Consider the following 16,815-nt stretch of genomic DNA (forward strand, 5'->3'; position numbering starts at 1 on the left):
TCCTTTTTTTCCTCCTCCTCCTCCTCTTCCTCCTCCTCCCTTTCCACCGTTCCTTCCTCTCCTCCTCCTCCTCCCCCTTTCCACCATTCCTTCCTCTTCTCCTTCTCTTTCCCTCCACCTCCACCTCTTCCTCTTCTCCCTCTTCCTCCTCCTCCTCCTCCTCGCCCAAATCCGGATTCTCTCATCTCTCATTGCAAGGGCAACTGATGTGGAGGTAGTTTCCGTTAAGTGGCTTTATTACTGGTTAGATTTTTTTTTTTCCTTTCCTTTTTTACAAATTTTGATAGCGGAACAAACGTGTCACTTCTCTTTTGAGTTTTCAATTCTAAGATATCAGAACGACCAGTTGAAAAGTTTAGGACTTAATTTAAAGTAGCAAAACTCGTATTAACATTTTCACTTCTCTCCCCCCCCACCGCCCCCTCCCACCCCTCCCCCACACCCTCTTTTTTTTTTTTTTTGTAGTTTGCAAAGTGGTCTTGGACGTTGTCATAAATATACAGAGAGAGAGAGAGAAATCAAAAGCCAGGGGGGGTAGGAGAAAAGGAATGGGACAGTAAATAAGGCACGTGGCAGTCTCTGAAAAAATTACACAAGCTTCAGCCAACTTAAATTAATTGCCATTTCCCTGGCCCAGTCCATAATAAAACTGTACATTGACACAAATGTTGTGTGGGCAGTTGTCATTCCAATTCACACTCTTCCAATCCACGGCAGCTTTCAGACACCAGCCGGATTTGATCGGTCCCAAGTTTTATTTCTTTCTTTGTTTTTCTTTAAAAAAAAAAATCCATTTGGAATTTGACTAAGAATAATTTCCTTCCTTCAAATGGAAACACCCATTGGTGAGGAATTGAGTTGGTCATCAGAAAAGGTTGGTCAGCGTCGTCTGTGAAGGGCTGCGGGATTCGTGGACGTCCAAACTGCCGGACACGGAATTCAAGACCGAGGTCACGGAAGGCATGCTAGGGTTCGTCAGGTCTGTGAGGGTGGTGGGAGTCCTGGAGGGGCTCAGGGAGGTGTTGGAGATCTCCGAAGCTGGTCCCGATGGAGTGCCCGCCTGGAGGGCCGGATCGGACGCCTTGTCCACTCCCGTGTTCTCCTGGCGTAAGAGGTTCCGTCGGAATTTGGCTCGGGCGTTCTGGAACCAGACCTAGAACCGTTCCATGGGAAGGAAGGAAAGAGGGAGGGAGAGAGACGCAGGGAAGGAAGGAGGGAAGGTGAGAAGGAGGAAAAGAAGGAAAGAAGGAAGGAAGCAAGGAAGGAAGGAGGGAGAAGCGGGAAGGAAGGATGGAAGGTGAGAAGGAGGGGAAAAAGCAAGGAAAGAAGGAAGGAAGGAAAGAAGGAAGGAAAGAGGGAGAAGCAGGGAAGGAAGGAGGGAAGGTGAGAAGGAGGGAAAGAAGGAAGGAAGGAAGGAGATGGGAATGAGGGAAGGAAGGAGATGGGAATGAGAAGGTGGGAAGGGGAGAAGGAGAGAAGGAGGGAAGGAAGGAGATGGGAATAAGAGGGAAGGAAGGAAGGAAGGAAGGAAGGAAGGAAGGAAGGAAGGAAGGAAGGAAGGAAGGAGATGGGAATGAGAAGATGGGAAAGAAGGAAGGAAGAAAGGAAGGAGATGGGAATGAGAAGGTGGGAAAGAAGGAAGGAAGGAGATGGGAATGAGAAGGTGGGAAGGGGAGAAGGAGAGAAGGAGGGAAGGAAGGAGATGGGAATAAGAGGGAAGGAAGGAAGGAAGGAAGGAAGGAAGGAAGGAAGGAAGGAAGGAAGGAGATGGGAATGAGAAGATGGGAAAGAAGGAAGGAAGAAAGGAAGGAGATGGGAATGAGAAGGTGGGAAAGGGAGAAGGAGAGAAGGAGGGAAGGAAGGAGATGGGAATAAGAGGGAAGGAAGGAAGGAAGGAAGGAAGGAAGGAAGGAAGGAAGGAAGGAGATGGGAATGAGAAGATGGGAAAGAAGGAAGGAAGAAAGGAAGGAGATGGGAATGAGAAGGTGGGAAAGAAGGAAGGAAGGAGATGGGAATAAGAGGGAAGGAAGGAAGGAAGGAAGGAAGGAAGGAAGGAAGGAAGGAAGGAAGGAAAGAGATGGTAAGGAGAAGGAGGGAAGGAGAGAAGGAGGGAAGGAAGGAAGGAGATGGGAATGTGAAGGAAGGGAGGAAGGGAGGAAAGAACAAATGAATAAACGCAATTTTACCCGTGCACTCTGGAGTAAGTGGGATCTTAATTAGGGTTTATTTTGGGAGTAGGGCTTATATTGGGCACACGTGTAAAAATCAAGCTACGACTTACTTTCTGAGTAGGTGATATTTTTGGGAAAACAGAGTATTTTGGGGGGTGGGGTGGGGTATGTGTGAGATAACCAAAGGGAAATAGCCACCAGATGTCACCCAAGCAAAAATGTTTCCTCTCCTTCTTGTTGCGCTTGTTTGTCGATATTTAAATATTAATATTTATTTTTATGACTGCCTTTAGATCAGGCGTCAGATCGTTTCGGAAGAGCTGCCAGCCTTACATGCGAAGATAAATTATTAATACTTTTAAAATAATAACACGGGGGGGAGGGGAGAGAGAAAGAATCATATTAAACATCTGGAGCAGCTCAGAGGAATGCGAGGCAATGGATCCAATTAAATGTGATTATTAATAATAGAAACTCTCGGAGTTGCATCCTCAGCGCTTCTCCATAAGGCATTCACCTGCTCCAAAATAAGGATATTTTAAAATAAATACAGGTAGTCCGTAACTTACGACCACAACTGAACCTAAAATTTCCGTTGCTAAGCGAGACACTTGTTAAGGGAGTTTGCTTTGTTTCACGACCCTGCTTGCCACAATTGTTAAGTGAATCACCACAGTTGTTAAATTAGTAACATTTATTTATTTATTTATTGGTTCGATTTATATGCCGCCCTTCTCCGGAGACTCAGGGCGGCTTACAATGCGTTAAGCAATAGCCTTCATCCTTTTTGTATATTTTATACAAAGTCAGCTTTTCTTTCTTTCTTTCTTTCTTTCTTTCTTTCTTTCTTTCTTTCTTTCCTTCCTTCCTTCCTTCCTTCCTTCCTTCCTTCCTTCCTTCTTTCTCTTTCTTTCTCTTTCTTTTCTTTTTTTTTAAATTTGATTTATATGCCGCCCTTCTCCGGAGACTCAGGGAGGCTTACAATGCGTTAAACAAACATGGTCGTTAAGTGGATCCTGCTCCCCGCGCCCCCATCGGCATTGCTTGTCGGAAGGTCACAAAAGGAGGATCATGTGACCCCAGGATGCTGCAAACCGTCATAAATACAAGTCAGTTGCCAAGCATCTGAATTTTGATCCCACGAACTATGGGTTGTAAGTGTGAAAAACGGTCGTCAATGACCATTTTTTCCCGTGCCGTTGCAACTTCAAACGGTCGCTAAATGAAACATTGTAAGTCAAGGACTGCCTGTATGTGATTCAGGCAGGAAGGAATTGAAACAGAAGAAGAAGAAAAAAAAAAAATTCTGCTTTAACTTGATGTCTACGTGGAAATTACAACAGGTTTTTCAATTTTCCAGGCCATCTGCCAAAGTAGAATAAAACCATTTTAGGGATGAATGAATTCTTGGCTTCAGAAAATGCCCCCCTTTTTTTTCCCAGCAGGATGACACGGTAGGTCGGCCGAGAATGTTGTTAAGGCAGGGGAAAAAAAGTGATTTTTCATACTTTTTTTTTTTTCAACATCAGAAAAAGGGGCTATCATACGTTCTTTCTAGATTTTCTTCACAGTAGAAAAGTGAATTCGGAAGTGAATTACAGTAGTGGTCAAAATTGTGGAAACCTTTTGGGAAAAGTGTATTTTCTAAAACTAGCTACTAACACCACTTTTTTTTTTTTTGGAGTAGTACAGTGGTGGGTTTCAAAAATTTTTACTATCAGCTCTGTGGATGTGGCTTGGTGGGTGTGAGAGGGGAAGGATACTGCAAAGTCTCCATTCCCTCCCCAATCCAGGGGAAGGATACTGCAAAGTCTCCATTCCCTCCCCACTCCAGGGGAAGGATACTATAAAATCCCCATTCCCACCCCACTCCAGGGGAAGAATAGGGCAAAATCTCCATTCCCTCCGCACTCCAGGGGAAGGATACTGCAAAGTTTCCATTCCCTCCCCACTCCAGGGGAAGGATACTGTAAAATCCCCATTTCCACCCCACTCCAGGGGAAGGATGCTGCAAAATCTCCATTCCCTCCCCACTCCAGGGGAAGGTTACTGCAAAATCCCCATTTCCTCCCGATCAGCTGGGACTCGGGAGGCAGACAGTAGATGGGGGCGGGGCCAGTCAGAATTTTTACTACCGGTTCTCCGAACTACTCAAAATTTCTGCTACTGGTTCTCCAGAACTGGTCAGAACCTGCTGAAACCCACCTCTGGAGTAGTACCATCAAATTATATATCAATGGAAAGATCATTTAATCAAGAATGTAATGCAATAACTTTCAGGAAGGATTTGCTATTAGAATAGCAGTTACAGTACAAAAGGGAAACACGTAGAAAAAACGAGATATACAAAAATTATCCCCATGTCAGTTAATATGTAGTTGGGTAACCTTTAGCATGAATGACGGCCTTACAACGTCTTCCCATGGAGTGAACCAAGTCTTTTAGTTCTGCAGCTGTTCTAATGTGAAACCCAGATTGAATGATGGCTTCTATTAACTGGGTTTTATTGCTGGGTCGCTTCTGACTAACCAGTTTCTTTAGTCAGAAAATCCATAGATTTTCCATTGGGTGAAGGTCTGGGCTATTCCCAGGCCATTCCAGCAGCGGAATAGGATTATCTTGAAATTCCCCCAAAAAAAGTGGTGTTATTAGCCATCAAACCTCAAAAATACACTTTTCCCAAAAGGTTTTCACCATTTTGTACAAGGAAGCAGAGAATCAGTCCCATAAAACAATCTTCTTTTGAGTTGCATAATCTTTCCAGCAACAAGTGCAATGCAAACTTGTCATTTCTTTGGGTGGGGAAGAAGCAGAATCGTGCATTCGTTTCTTAAAGGAACAACAACCCTCTCTTTTTTTTTCTTGCAAGAGGGAAATCTCATGCACGACTACATTATTCCTCAGGGAGAAACTGAGGCAGGGAAACAAAGCAGTTAACGGGGGAAGGCGTTAAAGGCAGAAGTCTGCATTTTGCAAACGGGCTTGGCATGGTTAGATCGTATTTCTTCCAGGTGCCCCTTTGCAAAGTGAGGTGCCAGATCTGGAATGATGAAATAAAAATTAGGAAACCGTAACCCATAAAACGAAGATCATGGCATCCGGCTCTCTCAATTCCTGGCAAATAGATGGGGAAGAAATGGAGGTAGTGACAGATTTTATCTTCCTGGGCTCCAAGGTCACTGCAGATGGGGACTGCAGCCAAGAAATTAAAAGACGCTTGCTCCTGGGGAGGAAAGCTATAGCGAAGTTAGACAGCATACTGAAAAGCAGAGAAATCACCTTGTCAATAAAAGTGCGTATAGTGAAGGTGATGGTTTTCCCAGTTACAATGATGGCTGTGAAAGTTGGGCTAGAGGTGAAATCCAGCAGATTCGGACAGGTTCTGGAGAACCGGTAGCAGAAATTTTGAACAGTGAGAGAGAACGGTGAAGACCTGGCTTTTCCGGCAGGCCTGGGGACGTTGATCTCGCTCTTGTGATCTGGCGAGATCCGGCCGTGAATGGCGTGAATGAGTTTTTAATGTTTTTAATGTTTAAATGTTTTTTATAATGATTTTTAAAAATGTGAGCCGCCCTGAGTCTTCGGAGAGGGGCGGCATATAATTTGAATTAATTAAATTAAATTAAATTAAACCGGCAAATACCACCTTTGGGTGGCCCCCGAGTGGGGTGGGAATGGAGATTTTGCAATATCCTTCCCCTGCCACGCCCACCAAAACATGCCCACCAAGACACGCCCACAGAACCAGTAGTAAAAAAAATTGGATTTCACCACTGAGTTGGACCCTAAGGAAGGCTGAGTGCCAAAGAGTTGAGGCCTTTGAACTCTGGTGCTGGAGAAGACTCCTGCGAGTCCCTTGAACTGCAAGGCGATCCAACCGGGCAGTCCTAGAGGAGATCAACCCTGACTGCTCTTTAGAAGGCCAGATCCTGAAGGTGAAACTCAAATGCTTTGGATACCTAATGAGAAGGAAGGACTCCCTGGAGAAGAGCCTAATGCTGGGAACGATGGAGGGCAAAAGAAGAAGGGGACGGCAGAGAAGGAGGTGGCTGGATGGAGTCACTGAAGCAGTCGGCGTGAGATTAAATGGACTCCGTGGGATGGCAGAGGACAGGAAGGCCTGGAGAAACGTTGTCCATGGGGTCGTGATGGGATGGACACAACTTTGCAACTAACAACAACAATAGATAGATAGATAGATAGATAGATAGATAGATAGATAGATAGATAGATAGATAGATAGATAGATCCAAGGGACTCCTGCGAGTCCCTTGGACTGCAAGGCGATCGAACCGGTCAGTCCTAGAGGAGATCAACCCTGACTGCTCTTTAGAAGGCCAGATCCTGAAGATGAAACTCAAATCCTTTGGCCACCTAATGAGAAGGAAGGACTCCCTGGAGAAGAGCCTAATGCTGGGAACGATGGAGGGCAAAAGAAGAAGAAGGGGATGGCAGAGAACGAGGTGGCGGGATGGAGCCACTGAAGCAATCGGCGTGAGATTAAATGGACTCCGTGGGATGGCAGAGGACAGGAAGGCCTGGAGGAACGTTGTCCATGGGGTCGCGATGGGTCGGACACAACTTTGCAACTAACAACAACAACAACTCATAAAAAGCTTGTCTGTATATCCACTGTTGCACGCAAACGTTCCCTGCCAAACACACAGTGAAAAAAAGTTTGCAGCCGATTATAGCCACTGGACTTCCTGATAGCCTCGTCCAGATGCTATTGGCCTCCCGGAAGTCCAGCCACAGAAGCCCTTAAAAATATTCCAACACTGAAATATAATATAAATATAATATTTCAGGCCGACCAGATCCCCAACCTCCAGCTGGTGCTGCTATTTGTTCAACCTCAGCCTGGCGGACAAACATTTAGCAATGGCGGCTCTTCCGCCATAGATATGTTGAGCTGATGTCTATCAGAGACCCGAGAACGTGGAAGCAGGAGAGGAGAACTGGGACGGCAACTCACAAGGCATCTCCTCCTGAACAACAAAGAGGGATAGTCAATAGAAATATGGAGTCTGGCGTGGACACCTTTCCCGTTTTGCTTAGAAGCACACATACCATACTTCCAACACTGGAGGAGATCGGTAGCCATGACAGCAGCCCCTTCTTGCAGTTGTCCCTCTCTCTCTCTCTCTCTCTCTCTCTCTATCTATATATCTATCTCTATCAATCTATCTCTATCTATCTCTATCTATCTGCTCTCTCTCTCTCTCTCTCTCTCTCTCTCTCTATGTCTATTTATCTCTCTATCAATCTCTATCTATCTCTATCTCTCTATCTTTATCTATCTCTATCTATCTCTATCTATCTTTCTCTATGTCTATTTATCTCTCTCTCTCTCTCTCTATCTCTCTCTATCTCTATCTGCTCTCTCCCTCTCTCCCCCCCTCTCTCTCTCTATGTCTATTTATCTCTCTATCAATCTCTATCTCTATCTATTTCTATCTCTATCTATCTTTCTCTATGTCTATTTATCTCTCTCTCTATCTCTCTCTATCTCTATCTATGTCTATTTATCTCTCTATCTTTATCTATCTCTATCTATCTATCTATCTATCTGCTCTCTCCCTCCCTCTCTCTCTCTCTCTGTCTATTTATCTCTCTCAACCTCTATCTATCTCTTTCTATCTCTATCTCTATCTCTATCTATCTTTCTCTATGTCTATTTATCTCTCTCTCTCTCTCTCTATCTATCTATCTGCTCTCTCTCTCTCTCTCTCTCTCTCTATCTCTATCTGCTCTCTCCCTCTCTCCCTCTCTCTCTCTCTCTATGTCTATTTATCTCTCTATCAATCTCTATCTATCTCTATCTATTTCTATCTCTATCTATCTTTCTCTATGTCTATTTATCTCTCTCTCTATCTCTATCTATCTCTATCTATGTCTATTTATCTCTCTATCTTTATCTATCTCTATCTATCTATTTATCTGCTCTCTCCCTCCCTCTCTCTCTCTCTCTCTGTCTATTTATCTCTCTCAACCTCTATCTATCTCTTTCTATCTCTATCTCTATCTCTATCTCTATCTCTATCTCTATCTCTATCTCTATCTCTATCTATCTTTCTCTATGTCTATTTATCTCTCTCTCTCTCTCTATCTCTATCTATCTATCTGCTCTCTCTCTCTCTCTCTCTCTCTAATCTCTCTCTATCTATTTATCTATCATCTATTTATCTATCTGCTATCTCTCTCTCTCTCTAATCTATTTTTCCCCCATCTTACTGTATGGTAACTCTGGGTGGCTTAGAGTTACGTATCAGCTAAAACATCAAAAGTTAAAAACCAACGACGTGGGGAGGGCGGGGGTAGGGAGGAAGATGGGGTCTGTTATTACTTCACCCCCTCCATTGCGTTGATCCCCCACTGGGGTCCCAAGCTGACTGGCAGAACTGGGTCTTTAGGCCCTGACGAAAGGATAGGAGGGTTGGAGCCAACCTCACTGGTGAGATGTTCCCAAGGGAACATCTCACCAGAAGGAGCCACAGCAGAGAAGGCCCTCTTCCTGGACCCTGCCGGCTGGAAAAATCAGGCTGACGGGACCCTCATTGTGTCTCCTCTGCTGGCGCCAAAGGGATCGGCCAATCCCAGTGGGGTGACACGGTCCCTCAAGTAGCTTGGAGGGAGGAAGGGCTTTAAAGGGGATCCCCAACCTCTTGAATTTAACCCAGAAGCAGACTGGTAACCGATGCAGCTCGCAGAGCAGTGGTGTTACAGGGGCCCCCAAAACTACCCCCACTGCCACACTCTGGGCCAGAGTGCTCTTCAAGGGCTGCCCCATGTAGAGTGCATTGCAGTAGTCCAGTTGTGAGTTGACTAGGGACTGACCGAAGGAGGGCGGGGAAAGCTGGTCCAAGAAATATTGCTTTCTAAAGCCATCTGATCGATGACCAGGGCCACTTCCTTCAGTAATGTACCTTACAGAGAAAGCCAAGATCTCCCGCAATCCAGGTTCTTGAAAGATCCCAGATTCCAGTATTACAAAAGAGGAAATTTTGGGCACTTTGACATATAATCCCAGGACAGATTAAATTTAGTTAATAATTGGCTTTATTCGTGTTTTTAGATATTCAGGATATTAGAATTATGATGGAATTGAGTAATTCTTAAAAATAGTAAAATATTAAAGATACAGCAGAGATCAACAAACATATTGTATAAAGAAATGTTATTGATGTTTCAACAAATCTCTGGAAAAAGTGATAAAGAACCATAAAGAGAGAACGGTATTGTGGAAGTTGGAAGATTAGGATTATGTGTATTTAATGGTATTATTACTGTTAGCATTTTGTAAAAAGGATATTGACCCAGTCAATACGCTGTCCACAAAATATGTATGATGTTAAAGGAAAACTACAAATAAAATGGAGATAGATAGATAGATAGATGATAGATAGATAGATAGATAGATAGATAGATAGATAGATAGATGATAAAGAGAGAGAGAGAGATAGACAGACAAACAGGTAGATAGATAAATGATAGATAGATGATAGATAGATAGATAGATAGATAGATAGATAGATAGATAGATAGATAGATAGATAGATATGTAGGTCTTTGGTTATTCGGGTTTTCTCCCGCGTAAGATTGGAGGTGTCTTGGCAACGTTTCGACGAAGTCTCATTCGTCATCTTCAGGCTGGTGTTTTCGGCTTCGTGCTTCTAGGAGCAATGTGTGTGATCGCAGCTGTTTCTTCCTTTTAACTGCCAGTGGGGGTGTGAACTGATTAGATGGGGGGTTGGCTGTGCTCTGATTGGATGGGTGTGTGTTCTGTTTGGGTGGGAGCTTGGTTGTGCTCGGGTTAGTCTGAGTAGCAGGGGGATTTGAGCTGGTGAGCTGTGTTGCTGTTCTTTGAGGTCCAACACCTCAAAGCCACAGGACATGATATTGACTTTAAAAAGACCAGAACTATCTCCAAAACTGAACACTTTAACAAGATAGATGATAGAGATAGATAGATAGATAGATAGATAGATAGATAGATAGATAGATAGATAGAGATGATAGAGAGAGAGAGAGAGAGAGAGACAGACAGACAGACAGGTAGATAGATAAATAAGAGAGAGAGAGAGGTTTGTAGGTAGGTAGGTAGGTGGAGAGAGAGAGAGAGAGAGAGAGAGAGAGAGAGAGAGAGGGAGAGAGAGAGAGAGAAAGAGGAAGCTGTGGACTCTGCCACAGAAGGTCTCTACACACACATACCCCGAGTGAAGTTCTAAGCCACAAACTTTCCCTGGTTGAGATACGATGGGAACCCAGCCTACAACAAGGCCTGCAAGGCCATCTAACTGGTCAGTCCTAGAGGAGATCAACCCCGACTGCTCTTTAGAAGGCCAGATCCTGAAGAGGAAACTCAGATCCTTTGGCCACCTAATGAGAAGGAAGGACTCCCCGGAGAAGAGCCTAATGCTGGGAACGATGGAGGGCAAAAGAAGAAGGGGACGGCAGAGAACGAGGTGGCTAGATGGAGTCACTGAAGCAGTCGGCGTGACCTTAAATTGGACTCCAGAGGATGGTAGAGGACAGGAAGGCCTGGAGGAACGTGGTCCATGGGATCATGATGGGTCGGACACGACTTCGCAACCAACAACAACAACAACAAAGGTTAAAGCTGGTGGAAAATTCAGAATGGATTTGGAAATCTTTGTCTTTGAGGGACTTCTTGGCCAAGGTGGCAAGACTATTTGTCTCCAAAATTATCACTTGGAGAAGCCATGGGGTAACATCCCAACTTCTCCGCCACCGTTAAGGTTTTGAGGTTCTCATCTTTCCGGGATTCACCATCGTTGGTCAGATGATGATCATCAAAACGTTTCAGAATTCAACAGACTACAGTAGAACCTCTGATCACGAATGCTTCTGACCACAACCAAACCAGGTTCTGACCAAAAAATTCACATTTTTTTCCCCCGCAGCCGATTTCCCCTTCCACACCATTTTGTTTTGTTTTGTAAGCGCCAAATTTCCAAAATTAGGTTCGGGTCACGACCAGTGGTGGGTTGCTATGGGTTCGCACTGGATCAGGCGAACTGGTAGCGGCGGTGGTAGGAGGCTCCGCCCACCTTTCCCGAAGCTTCTGCGCATGCGCAGAAGCGCTGCAAGCATGCGCACACCCCGAGCAAACTGGTAGCGATGGGATTTGGAACCCGCCCCTGGTCAGGACCAAATCGGTTTGTGGCCGAAGTTAATCATAATCATAATCTTAAATTTATTTGTCAAGCATATATCAGATAACAGGTAAAACATAATTTGAATAGATGAAAAGAGTAAGTAAAAAGGAATATTAGGACAGGGACGGTAGGCACGCCGGTGCGCTTATGCACGCCCCCTTACAGACCTCTTAGGAATGGGGTGAAGGTCAGTGGTGGGATTCAGCCAGTTCGCACCTATTCGGGAGAACCGGTTGTTAACTTTCTAAGCAGTTCAGAGAACCAGTTGTTGGAAGAAATCTTATTTTGGTTTTTTCCATTTTACAGAGCTAATCCTGTAAGGAAGGCAGGAAGGAAACATTCTGCTGGTGTTTCTAGCCTAATCTTTATTGCCCTGCTTACAGAAACTGCCTCTCTGGTTTAACCCTTATTACATTGTAACAGTAAGGTGAAGTGCCCATCGACGTCAGTGACATTGAATTGGCACATGGTCACATGACCACCGAGCACAAAGGCGAAAACACCAGCCTGAAGATGACGAATGAGACTTCGTCGAAACGTTGCCAAGAAACCTCCAATTTTACGCGGGAGAAAACCCGAATAACCAAAGACCTACATACAAACACCCGCGAAAACCTCAGAAAACATATATATATATACATATACATATACATATACATATACATATACATATACATATACATATACATATACATATACATATACATATACATATATATATATATATATATATATATATATATATATATATATATATTCTTACTTTTCGTAGGTTTTATGTGTGTTTTTCTTTTAGCCAGGTTTTTCCTACGTAACCAAGATTTTTCTGCAGCCCTAGCTCAGTGGAGTCACATCCACTCGATTCTGGGCTTTTTTCTTCTGGCAGCCAGCAGGCCCTATGCTGCCTAGTGAGAGACTCCAGTGGATGTGACTCCACTGAGCTAGGGCTGCAGAAAAATCTTGGTTACGTAGGAAAAACCTGGCTAAAAGAGGGGCGCTTCGCTCCCATTCTGGAATAAGGAATGAGTCTCCATCCCCCGCTATCACCCTTACCTTCTTAGGCCAGGCGATGAGTGACTGGGAGGGGAGGGTGAGGGGCGGGGCCAGCCAGTGGTGTTCAGCCAACAGGGAGCCACAGCAGGGGGACGAAAGAGCCACATGCGGCTCCGGAGCCGCAGGTTGCTGACTCCTGGGTTAGAGGAATGGAGGACTCTTCTCGTAAAATAGCTCTGGACTCTCTCGATTGTATTTATGTCCGATATGCAGTTATGGAATGAATTATGGTCGTGACCAGAGAGTCTACTGTATATCCGTCTGGTTTAATGTCCAGTGGTTCCTTGTTCCTGGACAACTTCATCGTTTCCATCAACAAACACCCCCCCAAAACTAGACAAAACCAGTCACAGGACCTCCGAAAAGAACTCCTATTTCAACATCTCCAGCAATGTTTTTCTCTTTTTCTCCAGGTCGTTTACTCCACTGTTGGGGCAGCTTTTCACTGCCGAAAGTTCTTCCTGATGCCCAATTAAAATTAAATTTAAATCAATTGTTTGGGTGTTGTTGTTGTTGTTTTTTTGTCCTCTTTTCTGGAACAAACTTGGAACAATCCTACAAATCCGCGAGTTTCTTTCGTGCTTCTTTTTAAAAGAGCAGTCTCAGGCCAGCTGATCATTTCATGACCAGTTTTCACGTTCAACGGGAAGTTGGTTCACCCGTAGCTTTGTCCAGCAAGCCGCATCTGCTGGCATTCAGGTTAACACTAAATCCTGATTTATAAACCACCGTGACTAGCTAGGTTCAGGGAATCTGCTAAGCCGACACCAGGGATCTGCAACCTTAAATACTCAAAGAGCCATTTGGACCCGTTTCCCACAGAAAAGAAAACACCGGGAGCCACAAAACCTGGGTGGGCGTGGCCAACTCGATGTCACTCACTTCCGCCAGTCACATGACCTCCCCCCCTAGCCACACCTACCCAGCCGGTCATTAGAGCAGAGAACCAGTTGTTAAAAAACACCGGGAAACCACAAAATCCTTTTGACATATCTCTCTCTCTCTCTCTCTCCCTCTCTCTCTGTATCTCCCTGTCTCTGCCCTGGCTGCTTCTCCATCCCCCGCCGTCGCCCTTACCTTCTCAGGCCAGGTGAGGAATGACTGGGAGGGGAGGGCGAGGGGCGGGGCCAGCCAGTGGTGGGATCACCTGACAGGGAGCCACAGCAGAGGGCCCAAAGAGCCACATGTGGCTCCGGAGCTGCAGGTTGCTGACCCCTGGCCCAGACTAAACAAACTGCCATCTAACTTATATAAACCATGCTTGAACCATCCACCACGTGAATTCAGCTACGAAAAGCCATTCAGCAAGTCGCAGTTTAATGAACCAGAGCTCAGTGCAACGGGCGGATGTAACCCGTTTAATCTTGGTTCTGAAAAATGTGTGTAACGTAGATACACACCCCTTCTGATGTTAGTCAGAGGCCAAAGCTGTTGGGTGTTCACCAGAAGAGGAGAAGATGATGATAGGGTTTCCTGCCTGAGAAATGGGGTGGACTAGAAGATCTCCAAGCTCTCTTCCAACTCAGGAAGTTATTAGAACTGCAGAAAAAACCATGGCTACCAACCTGCCTTCCATGAAGGACCTATCTACTGCACGAGTCAAAAAGAGGGCTGGAAAAATATCTACAGACCCCTCGCATCCTGGACATAAATTGTTTCAACTCCTACCCTCAAAACGACGCTATAGAGCACTGCACACCAGAACAACTAGACACAAGGACAGTTTTTTCCCCGAACGCCATCACTCTGCTAAACAAATAATTCCCTTAACACTGTCAAACTATTCACTAAGACTGCATTACTATTACTATTAATCTTCTCATCGTTCCTATCTCCCATCTCCTCCCACTTATGACTGCATGACTGTAACCTTGTTGCTGGTATCCTTATGATTTATATTGATGGTCTCCTAGTATGATTCGATTGCTTATTTGCACCCTATGGCTATCATTAAGTGTTGTACCGTATGATTCTTGACGCATGTATCTTGTCTTTTTATGTACACTGAGAGCCAGCGGTGGGTTGCTCCCGGTTCTGTCCGGTTCTTTAGAACCGGTTGTAAAAGTGGCGGGAAGCTCCGCCCACCTGCCCTGACGTCATAATGGGCGATCTGGGCATGCACAGAAGCTCCCGTTGCGAACAGGTAGTAAAGGTAAGTAGAACCCACGCTTGCTGAGAGCAGATGCGCCAAAGACAAATTCCTTGTGTGTGTCCAATCACGTTCGGCCAATAAAGATTTCTACCTATCTATCTTATGCTGTTAACATTGCATTAAGGAAATCCTTAGCTTTCCAAAAACAACAAAACTATTTTGCAATGTGCAGCCTTCGAGACCACAACAGAGGAGAGTTGATCGATCTAAAGACCGACCCATTTGCTCATCGTATCCGTGAGGACAATGGCTGTTTCCCCCTCCAACGTTGGACAGGTGAGACAGAGATAGCTCAAGGCCAATATTTCCATCATATCCCCCCTGTCCATCCTCCTCGGCTGAGAGCAGAAGACAAATTTGGTTGGGACTTCTCTCCAACTCTCAGAATTCTCCAAGCCAAGCGTGGAATTCCGGGAATTGAAGTTTACCCTACGGGAGTTGAGAATCACAGCAGGCAGCTTGGTGGGAATCGTACCTGCGAGCAGGGGGGACACCTGCAAGCTCTGGCCAAAGGCCCCTGCTCCGTTTGAGTCCCTAAAAAAAAAACAACCCACTTACCTGGAGCACTCTTTTGGTTAATCCCGTTTTTTGCGCGAGCTGCTTCAAGTCCTTGGCATCCGGATTGTGGTTAATTGCAAAATAGGATTTCATTGTCCGCAGCTGGTGGTGTTTGAAGGAAGTCCTCATGCGTTTGGTCTTTTGATTGCTGGGGTAATGCTGGTCTCGATCCAGGGGGCTCCCGTCGTTCTCATTGCAACTCAGGGCTAGGGGGCACCAAGGCGGAGAAGAGAGAGTTAGCACCCGAGGTGGCATTCAGCCAGTTCGTACCAATTCGCCCGAACCGGTAGCGGAAATCGCAGACGGGCCCCGATTTAGGCACATTGTGAAGCTGCGCACATGTATGCAAGCCACGCACGCGAGCACAGCACATGGGTGGATGGCAGCGTGAAAGCCACACACGCGAGCACAGCACATGGGTGGAGGGCGGCGTGCATGCGTGGAGGTGGCGTGTGCGAGTGAAGCAAGCGTGTACGCTCACATTTGCGAACTGGGAGGGAAGGTAAGGGAATACCTTGGTAATTGCCTCCTAAGGCAATTACCTCCTAAGGTAAGGAGCCTTGGTAGTACAGTGGTCTAAAGCACCCTGTTATTAAGACCAGCTGCCTGAAATTACTGCAGGTTCGAATCTCGCCAGGCTCAAGGTTGACTCAGCCTTCCATCCTTTCTAAGGTAGGTAAAATGAGGACCCAGTTTGTGGGGGCAATAAGCTGACTTTTTATAAATATACAAAAAGGATGAAGGCTATTGCTTAGCGCATTGTAAGCCTCCCTGAGTCTCCGGAGAAGGGCGGCATATAAATCAAATTAAAAAAAAAAATAAGTGTTTTGAAATTAAATCTAGCTTCAAGAAACAATATCAACAAAAGACAAGCAATAATGCATGTAGATGTATATATGTATATAATTGCACCAATGAACCGAAAATGTACCGATTGTATCACTATATGTTATAATATAAATCAAATTAAAAAAAAAAAAATACCAACTCTGGTCAGCACACCGTCCAGGGGAAAGACCCCCTGTCTGGGCTCGCAGAATATCCTCCTCCCCCTCAACAACCAAGGGAGATATCAGGAAAATATTTGGGCGCAGCCATCCATGGCACCACTCAGCACCCAGCCCAGAAGTGAGTTCTAGTCTTGCCTTAGAGCAAGAAAGCCAGGTGGGTGATTTTGGGCCAATCACCAGGAGGTTGTGAGTTCTAGTCCCGCCCTAAATAAGAAACCCAGGTGAATGATTTTGGGCCAATCACCAGGAGGTTGTGAGTTCTAGTCCCACCTTAGGTAAGAAAGCCAGGTGGGTAACTTTGGGCCAATCACCAGGAGATTGTGAGTTCTAGTCCCGCCTTAGGTAAAAAAGCCAGGTGAATGATTTTGGGCCAATCACCAGGAGGTTGTGAGTTCTAGTCCCGCCCTAGATAAGAAACCCAGGTGAATGATTTTGGGCCAATCACCAGGAGGTTGTGAGTTCTAGTCCCGCCCTAGATAAGAAACCCAGGTGAATGATTTTGGGCCAATCACCAGGAGGTTGTGAGTTCTAGTCCCGCCCTAGGTAAGAAAGCCAGGTGAATGACTTTGGGCCAATCACCAGGAGGTTGTGAGTTCTAGTCCTGCCTTAAGCAAGAAAGCCAGCTTGGTGACTTTGGACCGGTCCCTCTCTCTCAGTCCATCCCACCTCACCGTGTTGTTGTCGTGCGGAAG

General features: G+C 45.4%; 1 protein-coding gene across 1 annotated transcript in view; it reads right to left on the bottom strand.

The window, feature by feature from the left end:
* Positions 1 to 865: 865 nt before the first annotated feature.
* LHX2 (LIM homeobox 2) overlaps positions 866 to 16,815 on the bottom strand; it is a 20,164-nt gene continuing 4,214 nt past the window's right edge. The window contains exons 2-3 of the mRNA XM_070955908.1: positions 15,114 to 15,319; positions 866 to 1,153 (exon numbers count right to left, since the gene is read on the bottom strand). Of these exons, the coding sequence (XP_070812009.1) occupies positions 866 to 1,153; positions 15,114 to 15,319 (494 nt within the window). The remainder of the gene's footprint in view (positions 1,154 to 15,113; positions 15,320 to 16,815) is intronic.

This window comes from Pituophis catenifer, unplaced genomic scaffold (genome assembly GCF_029215685.1).
Source record: "Pituophis catenifer annectens isolate HBS135680 unplaced genomic scaffold, rPitCat1.0.hap2 SCAF_17, whole genome shotgun sequence".
Classification (NCBI taxonomy): domain Eukaryota; kingdom Metazoa; phylum Chordata; class Lepidosauria; order Squamata; family Colubridae; genus Pituophis; species Pituophis catenifer.